The 17,540-nt window shown below is 47.6% G+C and overlaps 1 protein-coding gene across 1 annotated transcript in view; it reads right to left on the reverse strand.

Moving 5' to 3' along the window:
- Nucleotides 1-17,540, reverse strand: part of ADCY2 (adenylate cyclase 2) — a 458,110-nt gene that overhangs the window by 331,215 nt on the left and 109,355 nt on the right. The window contains exon 2 of the mRNA XM_004380271.1: nucleotides 11,529-11,690. Coding sequence (XP_004380328.1) covers nucleotides 11,529-11,690 — 162 coding nt within the window. The remainder of the gene's footprint in view (nucleotides 1-11,528; nucleotides 11,691-17,540) is intronic.

Consider the following 17,540-nt stretch of genomic DNA (forward strand, 5'->3'; position numbering starts at 1 on the left):
CACCCAAGGTGGAGAGGGCACACCCAAGGTGGAGAGGCCAAGCTCCCGCTCTGCAAACCCAGGCGTGCTGCACAGAGCCCACCGGACCCAGCTTGTTCAGGAGGCTGGGCTTGGGGAACAGCGCCGGACAGGCCTGTCTGCAGGAAGCGTCCACCTCTGCGGCACGGAAGGTCTCAGAGTTGGCATCTCCAGCAGATGCTGAGAAACCAAACCACCTGATTGTCACTTAGTGCAGTGATCTGCCCACACCGAGTGTGCAGTAAGTAACAAGCAGTGGTGGATCAGTGGTAGAACGTTCACCTTCGTGTGGGAGACCTGGGCTCGATTCCCAGCCAATGCACCCATCTGTCCATGGAAGCTTGAGTTTTGCTAAGATGCTGAACAGGTTTCAGAGGAGCTTCCAGACTAAGACGGACTAGGAAGAAAGGCTTGATGATTTACTTCCAAACATCAGCCAAAGAAAACCCTATGGATCACAACAGGCTGATCTGCAGCCGGTCGTGGGGACGGCGCAGGACTGGGCAGTGTTGTGTTCCATTGTGTGTGGGATTCCCATGAGTCAGAGGTTGACCTCACGGCGGCCAGCAACAACAAAGTGTGCCATGAGGGCTAGGCTAACAGTGATAATGTCAGCGCTGGCAGCTCTAGAATCGACTTCATATTAAAAGGGCACTCTGGAAAAAGTTAAGCCAAAGTATTAGTCAAAAAATAAAATCCCAGTAAAATTACTGAACTTCAAAAATAAAGGAGTCCATGGGTAACCAGGCAGAAAGATTAAGTCTGTTGCAAGGAAAAAATCTCAGCTAGCCTTAGATTAGAGAAGCCCTGGTGGCCCAATGGTTAAGCGCTCAGCTCCTAATAAAAAGTCGGTAGTTCGAACCCACCAGCGGCTCCCCAGGAGAAAAGACCTGGTGATCTGCTCCCGTAAATATTTCAACCTAGCAAACCCTATGGGGCAGCTCTACTCTATCATATAGGGTTGCTATGAGTCAGCATCGACTCGAAGGCAACTGATAACACCAGCCTTTGATTACCAAACAATGACCTCAACAAACTATACAAAGTAGGAAGAACAGAGACAATTCTCTAATATTATGCAATTGAACTAAAATTAATCATAAAACCAGGAAAGAAAAATCCTGTCACTTGAAAACCATAAAAAAACAACAAAAGTTTCTCTTTTGTCAAAAAACAATTTCAAACTAAAAATATCTACAAAATACTGGTAATGAACACATACAAGGGCTAGGGCTTAAGAAGGTTTCAGAGGAAAATTTACAGCCTTCAGTTTTTATGTTAATAAACAAGACAAAAAATGAACAGATGAAGCAGCTAACATAAAATACAAAACAAAATAAACCCGAGGACACCCAAAAGAATAAATAAAGAAAACAATGAAATAAAAACACCTATTTTTGGTTTACTCTGGAAATCCAAGAATGGTTCAATATCACAAAAGGAGAGAGAAATCGTACAATCTTATCTGGGTGCCAGAAAAGATTTCTGATACAATTCAAGGTCCACTCTTAAAAACAAAACAAATCCCCTCTAAATAGGAACGGATTGTTATTTCATATTAAAAACTATTTAAAACTTAATCTAAAAGCCAGCATAATGCTTACACGGGAACCACCCGTCCCACAAAAACCAACCAACAAAAAATGCCCCCAAAACTAGGCAAGGTTGTCTACGACCACCACCCTTCTGTTCATTTTTTTCTAGAAGTACCCGCTAAAGCAACTGGGAAAAGAGGTTTTAAAAATTAAAAAGGGCAGATCCGCGTGCCAATGATGTGCAAACCTAAGAGAATCAAATGAAAATGGAACAAATACGAGCAATGGGAGAATTCACGAGGGGCTGGACGAAGCACATTCCCTGAAAACCTGGTGAAATCTTCTTTCCTTCCTTCTTCTTTTATTGTTGCTACTGTTGAAAATGCGAGCCTATCACCTATTTTTAAAAATAGGGCAAAGCAACAAGGGCGATATTTAGTGCCCTGCCCACCTGCAATTACCCGGCAGGAACTTTCTGCTTGCCCGTGGACGACACTTCTGTTTACACAAGGGTGAAATTCCCACATGCTTCCTCACTCTGATTCTTCTGTTTGGCTTTCTTTTCCTATGGGATACTGTAAACATCTCCCAAAGAGACACCTTCGTAGGGTTTGTACCACTGAGCTCAGTGCTGCCTGGCTAGGCAGGAGAAGGAACGCGCAGAACTCCCTGGTCTTGGAGAATATCTGTGTGGTTCACAGCAGCCCAAGCAGGGAGAGAGCAGAGACAGTCCAGCTGTGGTGTTGGTATCTCAGCTGGGCTACTGGGAGAGACTAAAGGGGACAGCACAGCATAGGCGCATGTCTTCATGATCCCAAAACTGAGATGCAGGATGGTTAGATTTATCCTATCCAGGTACCCCGGCAGTGGCAGGATGGGGGAAAAGAGCGCCCGCCAAGGATGGCCAGGGAGCACGAGCGGGCTTCTCCAGGGCTCAGAACACTCAGGAGGGGACAAGCATGGAGTCCAAGCTGGTAGGGACCCAATAAATACCGATGCTCGTGGTGCAAACAGTTTGCACCCCACTACCTACCTGAAGGTTGTCAGAACCCAACCCAGCAGTGCTGTGGAAGAAAGGCCTGGTGATCTGCTTCCATAAAGATTACAGCCAGGAAAACCCTACGGAGCAGTTCTACTCTGTAACACATCTGGTCGCCATGAGTCGCAATCGACTCAACGGCAATGGGTTTTTGGTTTTAAGGTTTCCTCCTCTCACATCCGCCAAGGGGTGGATTTTGACAGCTATGTCTCAAGGGTTTCCAAAGCCAGGTGTTCCAATAACCTACCACAGCTCAGATCCTGAGGTCTGAGCAAAACCTCCTGTCTCCCCTCATCAGTGGAGAATGGGCGTCTAGCGCCTCGGCAGGATAACACTCAGTGCCTTGAGCTGGGGTGGGGCACACCACAGCAAAGTCCTTGAAGCTATCAGATGAGGACTTGAGACCTGTTCTGAACTGTGCCCCCTAAAAAGATATGTCCAAGTCATAACCCCTGGAACCTGTGAGTTTGACCTTGTTTGGAAATGAGGCCTTTAAAGATGTTACGTTGGAATAGAATGGGTCCTCATCCAATATGGTGGGTGTCATTATAAAAAGAGAAGACAGACAGAGGGACAGAGGGAAGATTACACGTGAAGGTGCAGGCAGAGACTGGAGGGGCGCATCTGCAAGTCTATGAACGCCAAGGGTTGCCAGCCATCAACAGAAGACAGGAGAGAGGCACGGAGCAGATTCTCCATCAGAGCTGCAGCAGGAATTGACGAGCCATTGTCCTGATTCTAGCCTCCAGAACTGGGGGACAATATGCCTATGTTCTCAGAAGCCACCCACTTTGTAGTACTTTGTTACCCAGCCCTAGGAAACTGACACAGGACCTGTGGATTTTTACAGTTTCTACTCTGTCCAATAGGGCCGCCATGAGTCGGAATTGACTCAACGGCAATGGGTTTGAATCCATCTCTTGCCCTACTCAATTCCATAAGGTCCTCTGGACTTTGATTATTACCATATTCTCCTAAGTATTTGTATGTTCCATTTCTCTGAGTTCTCACACAATCATTTAAGCTTAGTGAAATACTTCACTGCTGCTACCTACTACTCATTGAGGGCTAACCCTAAGTACCAGCCTAGCTGGATAACAGGATCTTCACACACACCAGCTCCTGAAATCAGCACCACGGCCAGCGACCATCTGCGGATCTGGAAGAGGCTGCTGCCATTTTACAGATGAGAAAACCTAGCAGGAGAAAGAATTAGGCCAAGTCCATGAGGGGCTACAGTTGGGGTTCTCCGGGCAGCACATTCAGAAAGAGTCCAGTGTTAATTAGGGACTGTCCTTGGGATGGTCGCCCATGGAAGGGAGAGGAGGAGGCAGGACTGGCAGATGATGAAGTCCAGCTGCCATGTGTGCCTGCCAGCCTCAGCGGAACCCACGGGAAGCTCTGGAGCGAAACAGCCCATCGGAGTTGACCTGTGTTGGGCCCAAACGGCTGGGATTTATCCCTCATTTTGATCTGTCAAGTATGTGGGCCACCCCCCTCAAAAGGGCATGACCTTGGGCCCGGAGCTCTCTGCAGCTGAGGCCATCCTTGAAGGAGAAGACAGCTGGCTGCTGACAACGGCCCCAACCAGTGGGCGTTAAATCTTCCCTCGATGGGGTCTGGCGGTCCCTCTCCATGCCCACCATATGCAGCTACAACGTGGGAGCAGCAGAATCGAGCCCAGGTCTGCCCGGAGTCACCAGACCTGCTGTGCCCACCGTCCCACCCTCTGCGTGTCAAGACGTTCATGCACTGCCAAGAAGACTCACAGAAATGGAAGACCTGGAGCCCGGCACGCAGGATCTCCCAGCAGAGCGAGACTGGGGCTCACTGTTCTCAGCTAAGGAGTGCTGTGCTCGCTACTGCCAGGACAGAGGAAATGCATGTCCCTCCCCATGTTCCAGCCTGCCTGCCCGGGTGTTACTCTCTGCAGACCTGCGAGGGGGGTCGGGTCTATCACCCAGCAGTTAGTAACATGAATAGCTGATGTTGTCTAACTATGCGCCTGGCCCAATGAAGTCCTTCTCGTTTATCGTCTCACCTAATCCTCCCTGCTGCTTTTGGAAGCAGCCATTGTGATTATGCCCATTCCACAGAAGAGAAGGTCCGCCCAGCCCTGTCTCACTGGAAGGTCTCACCTGTCTCAGGTGTGCCCTCCAGCATCTGGGCCGACTCTCCAGGTCTCTCTCTTCTCTTTAAAGAGAGTACCCACAGACCCAGAGCAAGGTCACTGCTCAAGTCAAGCTGCAGATACATGGCCGGCCTCGGGCTCTCATAACTGAGCACAGCCACCATTCTGTCCTGGGAGCTCCTTGGAGGACGGAGCCATCACCAGTGAGTCCCCACCTGAACTGACTCCTGACCGTCTTCCATGTGTTTTCAAGAGCAATTGCTGATGGCTTCATACATGCTGAGAGGCAGTATCTTACGCAAATTAAATAAAATCAAACCAGGCCCATTGCCACTGAGTCTATGCTGACTCCTGGTGACCCCATATGTGACAGAGTGAACTGCCCTCCCCGGGTTTTCTTGGCTGCAATCTTTGTGGAAGCAGATTGCCAGGTCTTTCTTCCATGGCTCTGCTTTAGGTTAGCAGTTGAGCGCAAACCATTTGTACCACCTAGGGTTCCTAGGAACTCAATACCTCCCTCAAAAATAAATATTTGAAAGGACAGAGCCTCCAGTATTTGTACATAACTGAACAAAGATGCATGCATCGAGAAAGTATGGGGAAAATCAACTATCAGCACATCAGCCAACATTTCATCAATTTATAATAAAATGTCTTACTTGACACGGACACATTCCTTTGGATGAACAAAGGGCGCAGGGTTTGAAGACAGAATCAAGAAGAGGCTAAATAAAGCTGATGGGCGACCCTCACTTTCCATTTTTAAAGAAATCTCCTTTTTCATACCCCTTTGATCAAATCTCCAAGGCAAAATGCACGGTGTTCATAGGGCTTCCCTTTTCCTTTTCCTCCGTTCCTTAATCCCCTCCCCACAGCAGCCCCACAACTGCTGGAGAATAAACCACCACGGCAGCCAAATTGTTGACTACCAGTGTGGTATTTCTGTGACTCAAACATTCTTGTATGTTTATTCTAGAAGAAGCCAGAGTATGTCTAAAGTGATCTGATGCCTTGTGTTGCATATATGTGTATGTGTGTGTATGCATACGTGTATGTGTGTATGTGTATGTGTATATATACGTGTGTGTATACGTATATGTGTGTATATGCATGTATATGTGTACATGTGTACGTGTGTGTATGTGTATCTGTATACGTGTGTACGTGTGTATGTGTGTGCACGTGTATGCCTGTGTATATGTGTGTATGTGTGTATGCGTGTATGCCTGTATGCCTGTGTGTGTGTATATGTGTACGTGTGTGTGTGTGTGTGTGTGTGTGTGTGTGTGTTGTGGTTGGCTGCCCTCAAGTCATTCCCCAACTCATGGTGACCCCAGGCACAACAGAAGGAAACGGGGCCTGGTCCTGTGCCATCCCATAATCGGTTGTGGATCAGGCTGTTGTGATCCATAGGGTTTTCATCAGCTGATTTCCAGAAAAGTAGATCGCCAGGCCTTTCTTCCTAGTCTGTCTTTGTCTGGAAGCTCTGCTGAAACCTGTTCAGCATCAAGCAGCAAGCAAGCCTCCACTGATGGACAGGTGGGGGCTACACATGAGGTGCCTTGGCTGGGGATCGAACCCGGGTCTCCGGCATGGAAGGCAAGACTTCTACCACTGAACCACCACCTCCCTACCAAACTCTCTCTGGTAGAATGAGGGTGCAACGCTCCTGTCATTTAGAGGAGGAGGAAGTATATATGTTGAGTTGGGGTGGGGGGAGAAGGAGGAGAAAGGAGAGAAGGACTGTGAAATGCATTTCCATTTGCTGTCGAATTTAGTTACTTCAGGCATTTTCTATTTTTACCTCTTTTCCTTCCTTACCCCTACTCCTCCCAAATTATCATGCCTTCCGCACAGGTAAACACCAACTTGCTGAAATAGGATATGCATTATCATCAGTTCAGAGCTCGGTGCTGCGGAGACTGGACAGGGCACTGTCTCCTGCTCCTTCCTTGTGGAAACAATTAATATCCTGGGCTTCTCCAAAGACAGAGGCGTAGGCGAGCAGATCCCGATTCCTCCCCATTAGTCTCTCCCACAGCCAGAGCAGGCCAGCTGGCAGCCTGCAGCTTTTCCTCTGAGCTTCTCAGATTAGATCCTCGATGTAATTTAATTCCAGACTCCAATACACACTTCCTGAATTAGCCCTAAAAAGAACCAGTTATGCAACAAACCCTCATTACTATTGATAACACGCTTGCCATGGAGGACAGACTCTACCGTCTATTATAGGCACGTGCAGAATCTTTCAAATTGTATCAGAATTTAAATATATTAAAGAATCTATCATGTAAAGGGATCCTTTAAAATGTCCCTAAAATATGAGTAATCCTGTTAGAAAACCAATGAGCATGCCTTAGCTTATCTTCCTTAATAAATGTGAATTCTCATATAGCTGGCTTGCCCAAGTAAATCTACATTCAAATTCCCCCCTCTCTCAAGGGAAAATCAAAGATATACAAAATGAAAATTCAGAACGAGCAATAAATACCACGGAAGTAAAAACGTAAGAAGAACAAGTATGCTTCAGGTACAAAATGCAATCATGATATAAACTGGAACATTTGAAAAATTCCTTGAGCTTGGTTCAGTTTCATGCCTACAGTGACAGTGACCTATAAAAGTAAAGAGAAAGGAAAGAAAAGGCAAGATGTATGTTTGAAATGAAATAAGCATTTTCCTGTGTGCAGAGGCTTCAGGCTGGACGAGGGTTCGCATCCACAGGCCCCTGCCTGGGCTGGAGGCACGATTCCCGACCCGCTTGCAAATCTCAGCTCACTGCTGCATAACCGTCCCTTCCCCAGGGCCCAAGCAGGAGGCAGCCTCCACAGCGTGAGGTGGGAGGTTTCAGCTTGTTTTCCTGACTCTGGTTTCCCTTTGGGGACACTGATCGTTCAGTGGCAGAATTCTCGCCTTCCGTGCGGGAGACCCAGGTTCGATTCCCGGCTGATGCACCTCATGAGCAGCCACCACCCGTCTATCAGTGGAGGCTTGCACGTTGCTATGATGCTGAGCAGGTTTCAGCAGAGCTCCCAGACTAAGACAGACTAGGAAGAAAGGCCTGGTGATCTACTTCCAAATATCAGCCAATGAAAACCCTATGGTCTGATCCCCTTGTATATGGGGTTGCCATGAGTCAGAGCCGACTCAATGGCAACTGACAACAAGAAGAATCATGGTTACGTAGCAGAATGGTTAGAGCATCTGGGGGTGACGGGCATCAGACTGACAACCTACCCTTAAATAGTTTAGGAAAAAATAATTCTCAGTATTGTATTTGCGATTTTTTGATAGGCACGTGATTGTCTCAAAATAAGCGTTAAAAATGTAATAGGTATAGTATTCCAATAAAATGTTGAAAATGTACTAGAAAATGCCATCTGTCATTTTCAGTTACTAAGAAACTTTCCGCAACTAGACTATGGATCATCGCCTGAGAATGAACTCTGAGGCAAATGCTGGTAAAATGGAATTCCTGGGAACGAAAACCACCCAAGGAAGGGGAGGAGGTTTTCCACTGAGTCGGTATTTGGGTTACCAGACAAGCGGTACGCACTGCAATGGACTGCCGATTTTTAAAGAAATAAAATGAAAGAAAAATCCCTAATATGGGTCCATGCTAAATGAAATGTGATATTTCTTTGATGTTTCAGAAGACAGGGTGATACTGATCTTCGCTACGGGAAGCCTCTTTCTATATATCAGACCAATAACCTTTATTTCAAATAGCTCTGCTGCACACAGTTCCACCGCAGCCACACAAGCCCCTAACCTGGAGCGTGGTAATTTACGTGTACCGCAGACCAAAGGAATTCTACGGGTGCTGTTCCTGCATCGCAAGCCAGGGCTGTTTTAGGTTCTATTTCCAGCAGTGGCCAGAGATACTTCAGGCTCTCTTCTTCCTTCCTCTGCTCTTCACCTACAAACTGTCCACTTTATATTTGTCAGCAAACTTTCCCTTTTCCAGCTCTTCAAATCTTCATGAAATTATTTCTGAAGGGACAGCAGACTGGCCGGATGTTCCTCTGTTCCTTTTAATGTTATTCTAATGAAATGCTATACAATGAAGAACTTGTATTTACTGTGCTATTCCACAATTATTCCATCCATGACTGTCTAGTGATAAGAAGCTTTTTTCTTTGTTGGTTTGGAAAATTAAGTAAATAAAAATGTACAGTCACATTTTCCCCCAAACTTTTCTACAAATGCAAGAAAAAGGAAGTGCTTTAAAAAAACTAACAAAAAGAAACACAGAACAGAACCGGAGGAATATGCCAGAGTCTTTGCAAAGCACTCATTCTTTTTTTTTTAAAAAAAAAACCCATTTGATCCTTACAGGCAGGTATCATAAGCCTCACTTTCCAGGTAATTTTTTTACTACATCTACACCAGCAGCTGCATTATTTATTTAAGAAGGGACAGAAGGGAGACGTACAAAATGCTCAGGGGTTGTGTTCCCAGGTAAACCAAGACCGTGAAGGAGCTGGGGGCCGGGAAATCTGAAGTCCTGGCTGTCCGTATGAGGAGGACGTGAAAGCCTTCATGGTAAGCATCAACATAAATTCAGTCCCCAAAATGCAAAGATTAATCAAATCCCCACTCTACCACTTGTCCATCATCTCTGACACCAGCCACCACTGTGGCACCCCCACTCTGCCTCCAGGCACCCTGAGCGAGGTCAGAGGTCACAAGTTGAAAGGACACTGTCCTTCTGCCTGACAAACAGATGCCAGCCACAAGCTCAGGAGTCCATACGACACCCCAAACTTCTGACTGGCTGGCCACAAATTTGGGGTTTTCCCACTGCCCCTTCAGGATGCCAGCCGCAAGCTAGGGGCCTCCCCTGGGTTCCCTCGCTCTCACCTGCTGCTCTGCTCCTCACTTCTCCCTTGGCGTGATAATTTGCTGGAATGACTTCAGAACTCACAGAAAGTACTGTGCTTATGTTGACAGATTTATTATGGCAAAAAGATACACACCAGGATCATCATAAGGTAGAAACACAAGGGCGAGGTTGGAGAAGGTTTCCAGTATAGAGCTTCTATGTCTAAAAGAGGGCTTGCCACCCTCCCTTCACCAACCAGGAAGCTCTCTGAGCCTCAGTGTTCCGGGCTGTGATTGGCCAGTCCTGCATGAGAGGCTGAATCATGCTTCCTGAGGCGAGGTGATATCAGCCTCCCAGGTGAGTCCTTCCTGGTCTGGCCAGCCCACACTTGCCAGCGCAAATCCTCAGGTGTGACCTGGAGTCCCAGACCAAGGCACCCCCAGTGACCCCAAGGGTTATTTCTCAGGAATCACGGCCAGAAGCCACCTTACTTGAGAGCAAGCTATTTTCTTTACCCACACTCCCATTATCTTCATGCTATAAACAAGCTGAGCAGATTATGCTCTCATGTCAATCACGGAAACCTACCCACCGCCCTCACCTGTATGGTCACCCCCTCATGTTGAGCTTTCCTGCCCAACTCAAGGGTAAAATGGAACATGGAATTTATGGGAGAAAGGAGAAACGCACCATAAATAACCTCAGGGGAGGCTCCAAAACGCAGAAAAAGGAAGCACGAAGCCGGGGCATTCTCTCCCGTCTTCCCAGGCACAGCACAATGGATTTTTCTTTTATTCAAACATCCGCCTTCCTTCTTTCATTTGATGAGTCACTGCGTCTCTGTGTGTCTCAGGCGTTGCAGATCACGGGTGTGTGCGTACTCTGCTCCATCAAAGAGAACCCCGAGGAGCAATGCCTGCCCTCACTTCCTGGAGTGAACCCCAGACGAAGGAGGAGAAACTCAGGTCACCGTGTGTGCTCAGAGGCGTTGCCTCGGCACCAGCCAAGGGAAGACGAGGATGCTCAGTGAGTGCAGGTCTTTCAAGCAACTCCCAGTGGAGGCTGTGTTCTGAGCATCCCGAGACGAACACTGAGAAAGGGATCCCTAGAAAGCTTTCAAACTAAGAGAGGTGACTAGAGACCCAAGGGGAAACATCTGGTTCCATATCAAGTGACTCCCACCGGGCCTCTCGGACCCACTGGGCCAGCTGACCCCGTGTAAAGTCCTGTTCTGTCCCTCACAGCACCTGCTTTTTATACTAAGGTTGCATGTGTTACAGTTTATTTCAGCAGAGAAAAATACAGCCTACGTTTTACGGGTAAAAAAAAAAGAGATCCTTAGGAATAACTCCAAACCACTGACCGGGATGTTTACTGACATAGAGGACAGGAAATCAAATCGCTTTTAAATGCTTTTAACTAATTAAACAGAATGGCTTCTTTCGAATGGCATTTATTAGTTGAGCTAAATTTGCTGCAACAGCGTTTTAAAGAACTATTTTTTTTTTAATGCCCATGGACGTGCCAAAAGATTTAGAAATGGAGAAATCTTGCTGTCCTCTGTAAAGAGGGAGTTTAGCATATAAAGTAGGGAGAGATGGTGGAGAATTATGAATTTAATTGCATACACTACTTCACTCTAAAAATAAGAGCACTAAATTACAATGTATAATTACGACAGATTTTTAACCATCAAAACCATAGCACCATTCAGCAATCAGCAGAATGGAGTTGCCCTATCCCACATTCCTGCTAAAGTTTGTTTCCACCTACCGAAATGATGAGTCACTGCTGATTCCTCTCAGGAGGTGGGGAGCGGGGCACCATTACTGTTACCCAGAGTCACCCCCCGATAGCAGAAAGTGAGCAGCTGCCAGGTACCGTACAGCAGAGCACAGCCTGACCAGGTGAGTGGACCATGCCGCCCCCTCGGCCCCTACAGGAAGCAAAGTCATGGCGGCTGACATAAGGGGCACCCACCTGCCAGACGAGATGCTCCCGGGTCCCCGGCGTTGAAGACAGGCAGACGCTGAGCACGACAGTGTGCGACGCGGACGTGAGGACGCTGGTGATGATGGCATCCCGCATGTTGAAGGGCAGCATGGTGTACACCACAAAGATGATGAAGAGAAAGAAGGACACCTGCAGACAGGGGAGAAGGACAGGGCGGTCACCGAGACTCCTTGATTCCCAAGTGCTCCCTCGTTCCTCCCCATTGAAGGCTGCATAAAACACCAGGAACCGTGCCCACTTACGAAACGGTATTATGACAACACAAGACGGCGCATTCAAACCAATCACCAGACAAGTAGAAAGAAGTAGCTGCTGTGATGCAGAAATATGGTTCTTTTACAAAAACGTGAGATTGCCAGTTTCAGTTTCCCGAACACTGCAGACATTTAGGTTAATCTGAGCACCTCATGGAGTCCCTGGGTGGTGCAAATGGTTAAGCACTTGGCTACTGTCTTAGTCATCTGGTGCTGCTACAACAGAAATACCACAGGTGGATGGGCTTTAACAAAGAGAAGTTTATTTCTTCACCGTAAAGTAGGCTCAAAGTCCAAATTCAGGGTGTCAGCTCCAGGGGAAGGCTTTCTCTGTCTGTCGGCCTTCTCATCAGTGTTCCCCCGGACTAGGAGCTTCTCCAGGCAGGGACCACGGTCCAAAGGACACACTCTGCTCCTGGCACTGCTTTCTTGGTGGTATGAGGTCCTCCTGTCTCTCTGTTCACTTCTCTCTTTTTTATATCTCAAGAGACTGCCTCAGGACACAATCTAATCTTGTAGCCTGAGTCCTGCCTCACTAACACAACTGCCACCCATCCTCCCTCATTAACATCATAGAGGCAGGATTTACAACATACAGGAAAATCACAGAATGCCATGAATCATGGCCTAGCCAAACTGATACACACATTTTTGGGGGGACATAATTCAAACCATGACAGCTACTAACAGAAAGGCTGGTCATTTGAACCCCCTCAGATGAGCGTCCGAAGAAAGGCCTGGTGATCTCCTTCTGAAACGTCACAGCAATAAAAAGCCTGTGGAGCACAGTTTTCCTCTGCACACACGGCATTGCTGTGAGCTGCAACTGACCCGACAGAGACTGGTTTGGTTTCGAGCACTTCGAGGGTATGGACACAGAGTTGGTCCTGAAACGTCAGAGTTGTGTATCTTTGTTTACAAACACGCACTGTGGATCCTTTGATTATTTACCAAATTGTACGGGGAGACCCAGGGAGGGTGGACGGGTGTCGCACGGGGCGCTTAGTGAGAGTTGATGGTAAGAGCTTGAACACGTAATAGACAAAACAGCTTGGAGCAAGGTTTGGAGTGCAAAGAAAATGGGTTCGTAGTAAGAAAACAGACGGCTGTGTTACAAAACCAGCAGCGAGAGAAGAACATGGCAAAAGGTTAAAAGGTGATGAACCCAGTGAACGGAATTGCTGAAGTCAGGCAACAGGAAAAGCAGCATTTGGGGAACATCGCCACACAGCTGTTCACCTCCCCTCCAAAAAAAAGTGAAACTAAGGAAAGATTCTGGCCCCCCTTTCAAACCTGGCCTGTGTCACCTTAAGGGGATCCAGTGATGCTGGACAGGCTTCATCAGAGCTCCAAGAGTGAGACTAGGAAGAAAGGCCTGGTGATCTGCTCCTTCTGAAAACTAGCCAAGGAGAACCACGTGGATCACAAAGGTTTGATCCGCAGCCGATCACAGGGATGGTACAAGAAGGGGCAGCGTTTTGTTCCATTGCGTGTGGGGTCGCCATGAATCGGGGGGGCTGGCTCGGTGGCCTTAAGAACAACAACAAGGACAAATGTCCGGCACACCACGGGAAGTGAGACAGCCATCAGAGCAGCAGTGCCTCTGCAAGGCCAGCTCTGAGGGCCGCAAGCAGGCAACGTGGGGATCTGCTCCGGTGCGCTTAAGGACGCCCGCTCATTTCCCACCCTGCACTGTCTCAGGAACCTGCCCCAGGTATTAAAATCTAAAGTCGCCATCTCTCCCCATCTCAGAGCCCTGGTGGCACACTGGTTAAGAGCTTGGCTGCTAACCAACAGAAGGTTGGCGGTTCGAATCCACCAGCTGCTCCTTAGAAACCCTATGGGGCAGTTCTACTCTGTCTTATAGGATCAGTATGAGTCGGCATCAACTCAGTAGCAATGGGCTTGGTTTTTTGTTTATCCCCATTTCACTATTCAAGAAAAAAAACAAAACCGCTGAATCCATTTCAACTCCAAGGGGCTCCGTGTGACGGAGCCGAACTGCCCCACGGGGTCTTCCTGACTGTGACCTTTACTGGAACAGATTGCCAGGTCTTTCCTCTGTGGTGCCACTGAGTGGGTTCGAACTGCCACCTTTAGGTTAGTAGACAAATGCAAACCTTCTCCGCCACCCGAGGACTCACTATTCAAGGGAGGTGTCTTCTGCGCTGTGTTTGCAAACCGTCACAGATGAAGGGACCCATGACAGATTAGGGGACACGCCTAGCAGAGAAGTTCGACCCCAAATCGCTGCCCTTGGGTGTCCCTCAGGGCCCTCACCCTGAACCCCACCCCTTCACACATCCAAACGCTGCAGGTCTCTGACGAGGAGCAGCGTCCTGCAGGTGGAGTGGGGAGGGCAGAACCCCTCCCAGGGACTCCACGCTGGGGAGTCACAGTCCAAGGTCCTCAGAGGGCGCTTTCCTGCTCCAGTGGGACTGGGGGGGTGGTGGTGAATCAGCTTCTCTGGGACCCGTGAAGTCCAGCCACCTCATGATATGATAACCCCCGAGGAGAGATCCACTGTAAGTACCGAAGCCACCAGGAGCCCCGTTAAGGAAGCCAGCAGCTGATGTTGGCCCCCTGTTCCATGCTCCCACCCCTCCCAATTCAATCTATATCTGTATCTATAAGGGTCCTCGAGCCAAAAAAAAAAAAAAAAAAAGTGGGCAAACAGATTAAAACCAAAAACCAAACCCACTGTTCCTGAGTCAATTCTGACTCATGGCGACCCCAGGAGTTACAGGTAGAACTGCTCTGTGTCAAGGATTTCATTTTACTTGGGTCCACGATCAATGCCCGTGGAAGCAGCAGTCAAGAAATCAAAGGACGTACAGGAAAGCTGGACAAACGGAAATGGAAAACCCAAGGCTGAGAAGGGGAGTATTGACCCGTCGAAGGGCTGGCAACCAATGTCACAAAACAATATGCGTATTAACTGTCTAATGAGAAACCAATGTGCTCTGTAAATCTTCATCTAAAGCACAGTTATTTTAAAAAAAAGGAAATCAAAGGATGTACAGCATTGGGTAAATCTGCTGCAAAAGACCTCTTTAAAGTGCTCAAAAGCAAAGATGTCACTTTGAGAATAAGGCGGCCGTCCCTAAGGCAAAATGCAATCCCTCCATATGTATATGAAAGCTGGACAATGAAATAAGATCAAAGGAGAACTGACACATTTGAATTGTGGTGCTGGCGAAGAAAAATACTGACTATCCCATGGACTGCCAGAAGAGCGAACAAATCGGACTTGGAGGAAGGACAGCCTCAGTGAGGCGGACTGACACGGTGGCTGAAAGAATTGGCTCAAATATACAACGATTGTGAGGATGGTACAGGGCCAGGCACTGTTTCCTTCTGTTGTACATAAGGTCACCATGAGTTGGAGCTGGCTCCATGGCACCACCACCATCACCACCACCAACGAGCACCAGCATTTACTGTGTGTTTCGTGTGCCCATCCCTTGCCAGCTCTCCACCCACAGTCTCCTTTCATCTTTGCCACAACACTCTGAGAGTCTAGGAGGTCCGCCCCAGTTACAGAAAAGGTAGCTCGGGGCCCGAGAGAGGAGACACTTGACTGATATCCCACACTCACCCGTGTTGGAGCCCAAATTTGAAGCCAGGAGTCTCAGGGTGCTACCCGTTCTCGTGAACTTGACAGTATTTCCTAACTCTGTTAGATACACATCTCAGTAATTAAAGAGACCAAAAGTTGACAAAAAGTCGTAACAAAAGACACGTGTTCACACGAGCTATTTCTTCCACTCAAGAACGGGAAAGACAGCGCGCACCCTTGCTGCTGAGGAAATAACCTGAGAAAGAACTGGTCTGGCACCTGAGGTCCTGGATTCCCCCAGTAAACGAGGTCTCTTTAATAGTTCACTTCAAAGTGGCTCCTGTTTCAAAGATATGCTCATACTCCCTTCTCCTGTACATTCATACCCTTTAGTTGGTGTTTACAGGATGAAACCAAAAACCCAAACCCATTGCTGTTGAGTTGATTCCAACTCATAGCGACCCTACAGGACAGAGTAGAACTGACCTACAGGATTTCCAAGGCTGCAATGGTGGTGCACCGGTTAAGCATTTGAATGCTAACTGAAAGGTCAACAGCTCAAAGCCACCAGCTGCTCCATGGGAGAAAGACATGGCAGTCTGCTTTCATACAGATTTGCAGCCTTTCTCAGGGAACATCTAGCTCAATTGGCATAACACAGTTTATATAGAAAATGTTCTACATTCTACCTTGGTGAGTAGCGTCTGGGGTCTTAAAAGCCTGTGAGCAGCCATCTAAGATACTCCACTGGTCTCACCCCTTCGGGAGCAAGGGAGAACGAAGAGAACAGGATACAAGGAAAAGATTAATTCAAAGGACTAATGGACCACAGCTACCAAGGCCTCCACCAGACAGAGTCCAGTACAGCTAGATGGTGCCCGGCTACCACCACTGACTGCTCTGACCAGGATCACAACAGATGGTTCTGGACAGAGCTGGAGAAAAATGTAGAAAAAATTTCTAACTCACAAAAAAAGACTAGACTTACTGGCCTGACAGAGACTGGAGAAACCCCGAGAGTATGGCCCCTGGACACCCTTTTAGCTCAGTAATGAAGTCACTCCTGAGGTTCACCCCTCAGCCAAAGATTAGACAGGCCCATAAAACAAAACGAGACTAATGGGGCACAACAGTCCAGGGACAAGGACTAGAAGGCAGAAGGGGACAGGAAAGCTGGTAATAGGGAACCCAAGGTTGAGAAGGGACAGTGTTGACATGTCGTAGGGTTGTTAACCATTGTCATAAAACAGTATGTGTACTGTTTAATGAGAAACTATTTGTTCTGTAAAACCTTCATCTAAAGTACAATAAAAAGATTAAAAAAAAAAGATTTACAGTCTTGGAAACACTATGCACCAGTTCTACTCTGTCCTGGAGAGTCGCTATGTGTTGGAATTGATTCCACGGCAATTGGATTTTTCTTTTTTTTTTTAAATCTTTATGTAAATAGGTTGCCAAGTATTTCTCCTGCAGAGCGACTAGTGGGTTCGAACTGCTGACCTTCTGATTAGCAGCTGAGCACTTAACTACAGTGCCACCTGGGCTACTGTTTGCAGGATGTTGTTGTTGTTAGGTGCCATCGAGTTGATTCCGACTCATATCGACCCGACGTTCGACAGAAGGAAACACTGCCCGCTCCTGCACCATCCTCACAATTGTTGCTCTGTTTGGGCCATTTCTGCAGCCACTGTGTGTTACAGGCTGTTGCTGTTGTTATTGCTGTGAGGTGCCTTCAAGTCGTTTCCAACTCACGGCGACCCCATGTACAACAGAACAAAACACTGCCCGGTCCTGAGCCATCGTCACAATCATTGTTACGCTTGAACCCATTGTTGCACCCACTGTGTCAATCCATCTCTTTGAGGGTCTTCCTCTTCTTTGCTGACCCTCTGCTTTACCAAGCATGATGTCCTTCTCCAGGGACTGATCCCTCCTGACAACATGTCCAAAATATGTGAGACATAGTCTCGCCATCCTTGCTTCTAAGGAGAAGTCTGATTGTACTTCTTCCAAGACATATTTGTTAGTTCTTCTGGAAGTCCATGGTATATTCCATATTCTTTGCCAACACCACAATTCAAAGGCATCAATTCTTCTTCAGTCTTTCTAATTCATTGTCCAGATTTCACGAGCATATGAGAAGATTTAAAACACCATGGCTTGGGC

Source organism: Trichechus manatus, unplaced genomic scaffold (assembly GCF_000243295.1).
Source record: "Trichechus manatus latirostris isolate Lorelei unplaced genomic scaffold, TriManLat1.0 scaffold00072, whole genome shotgun sequence".
Lineage (NCBI taxonomy): Eukaryota > Metazoa > Chordata > Mammalia > Sirenia > Trichechidae > Trichechus > Trichechus manatus.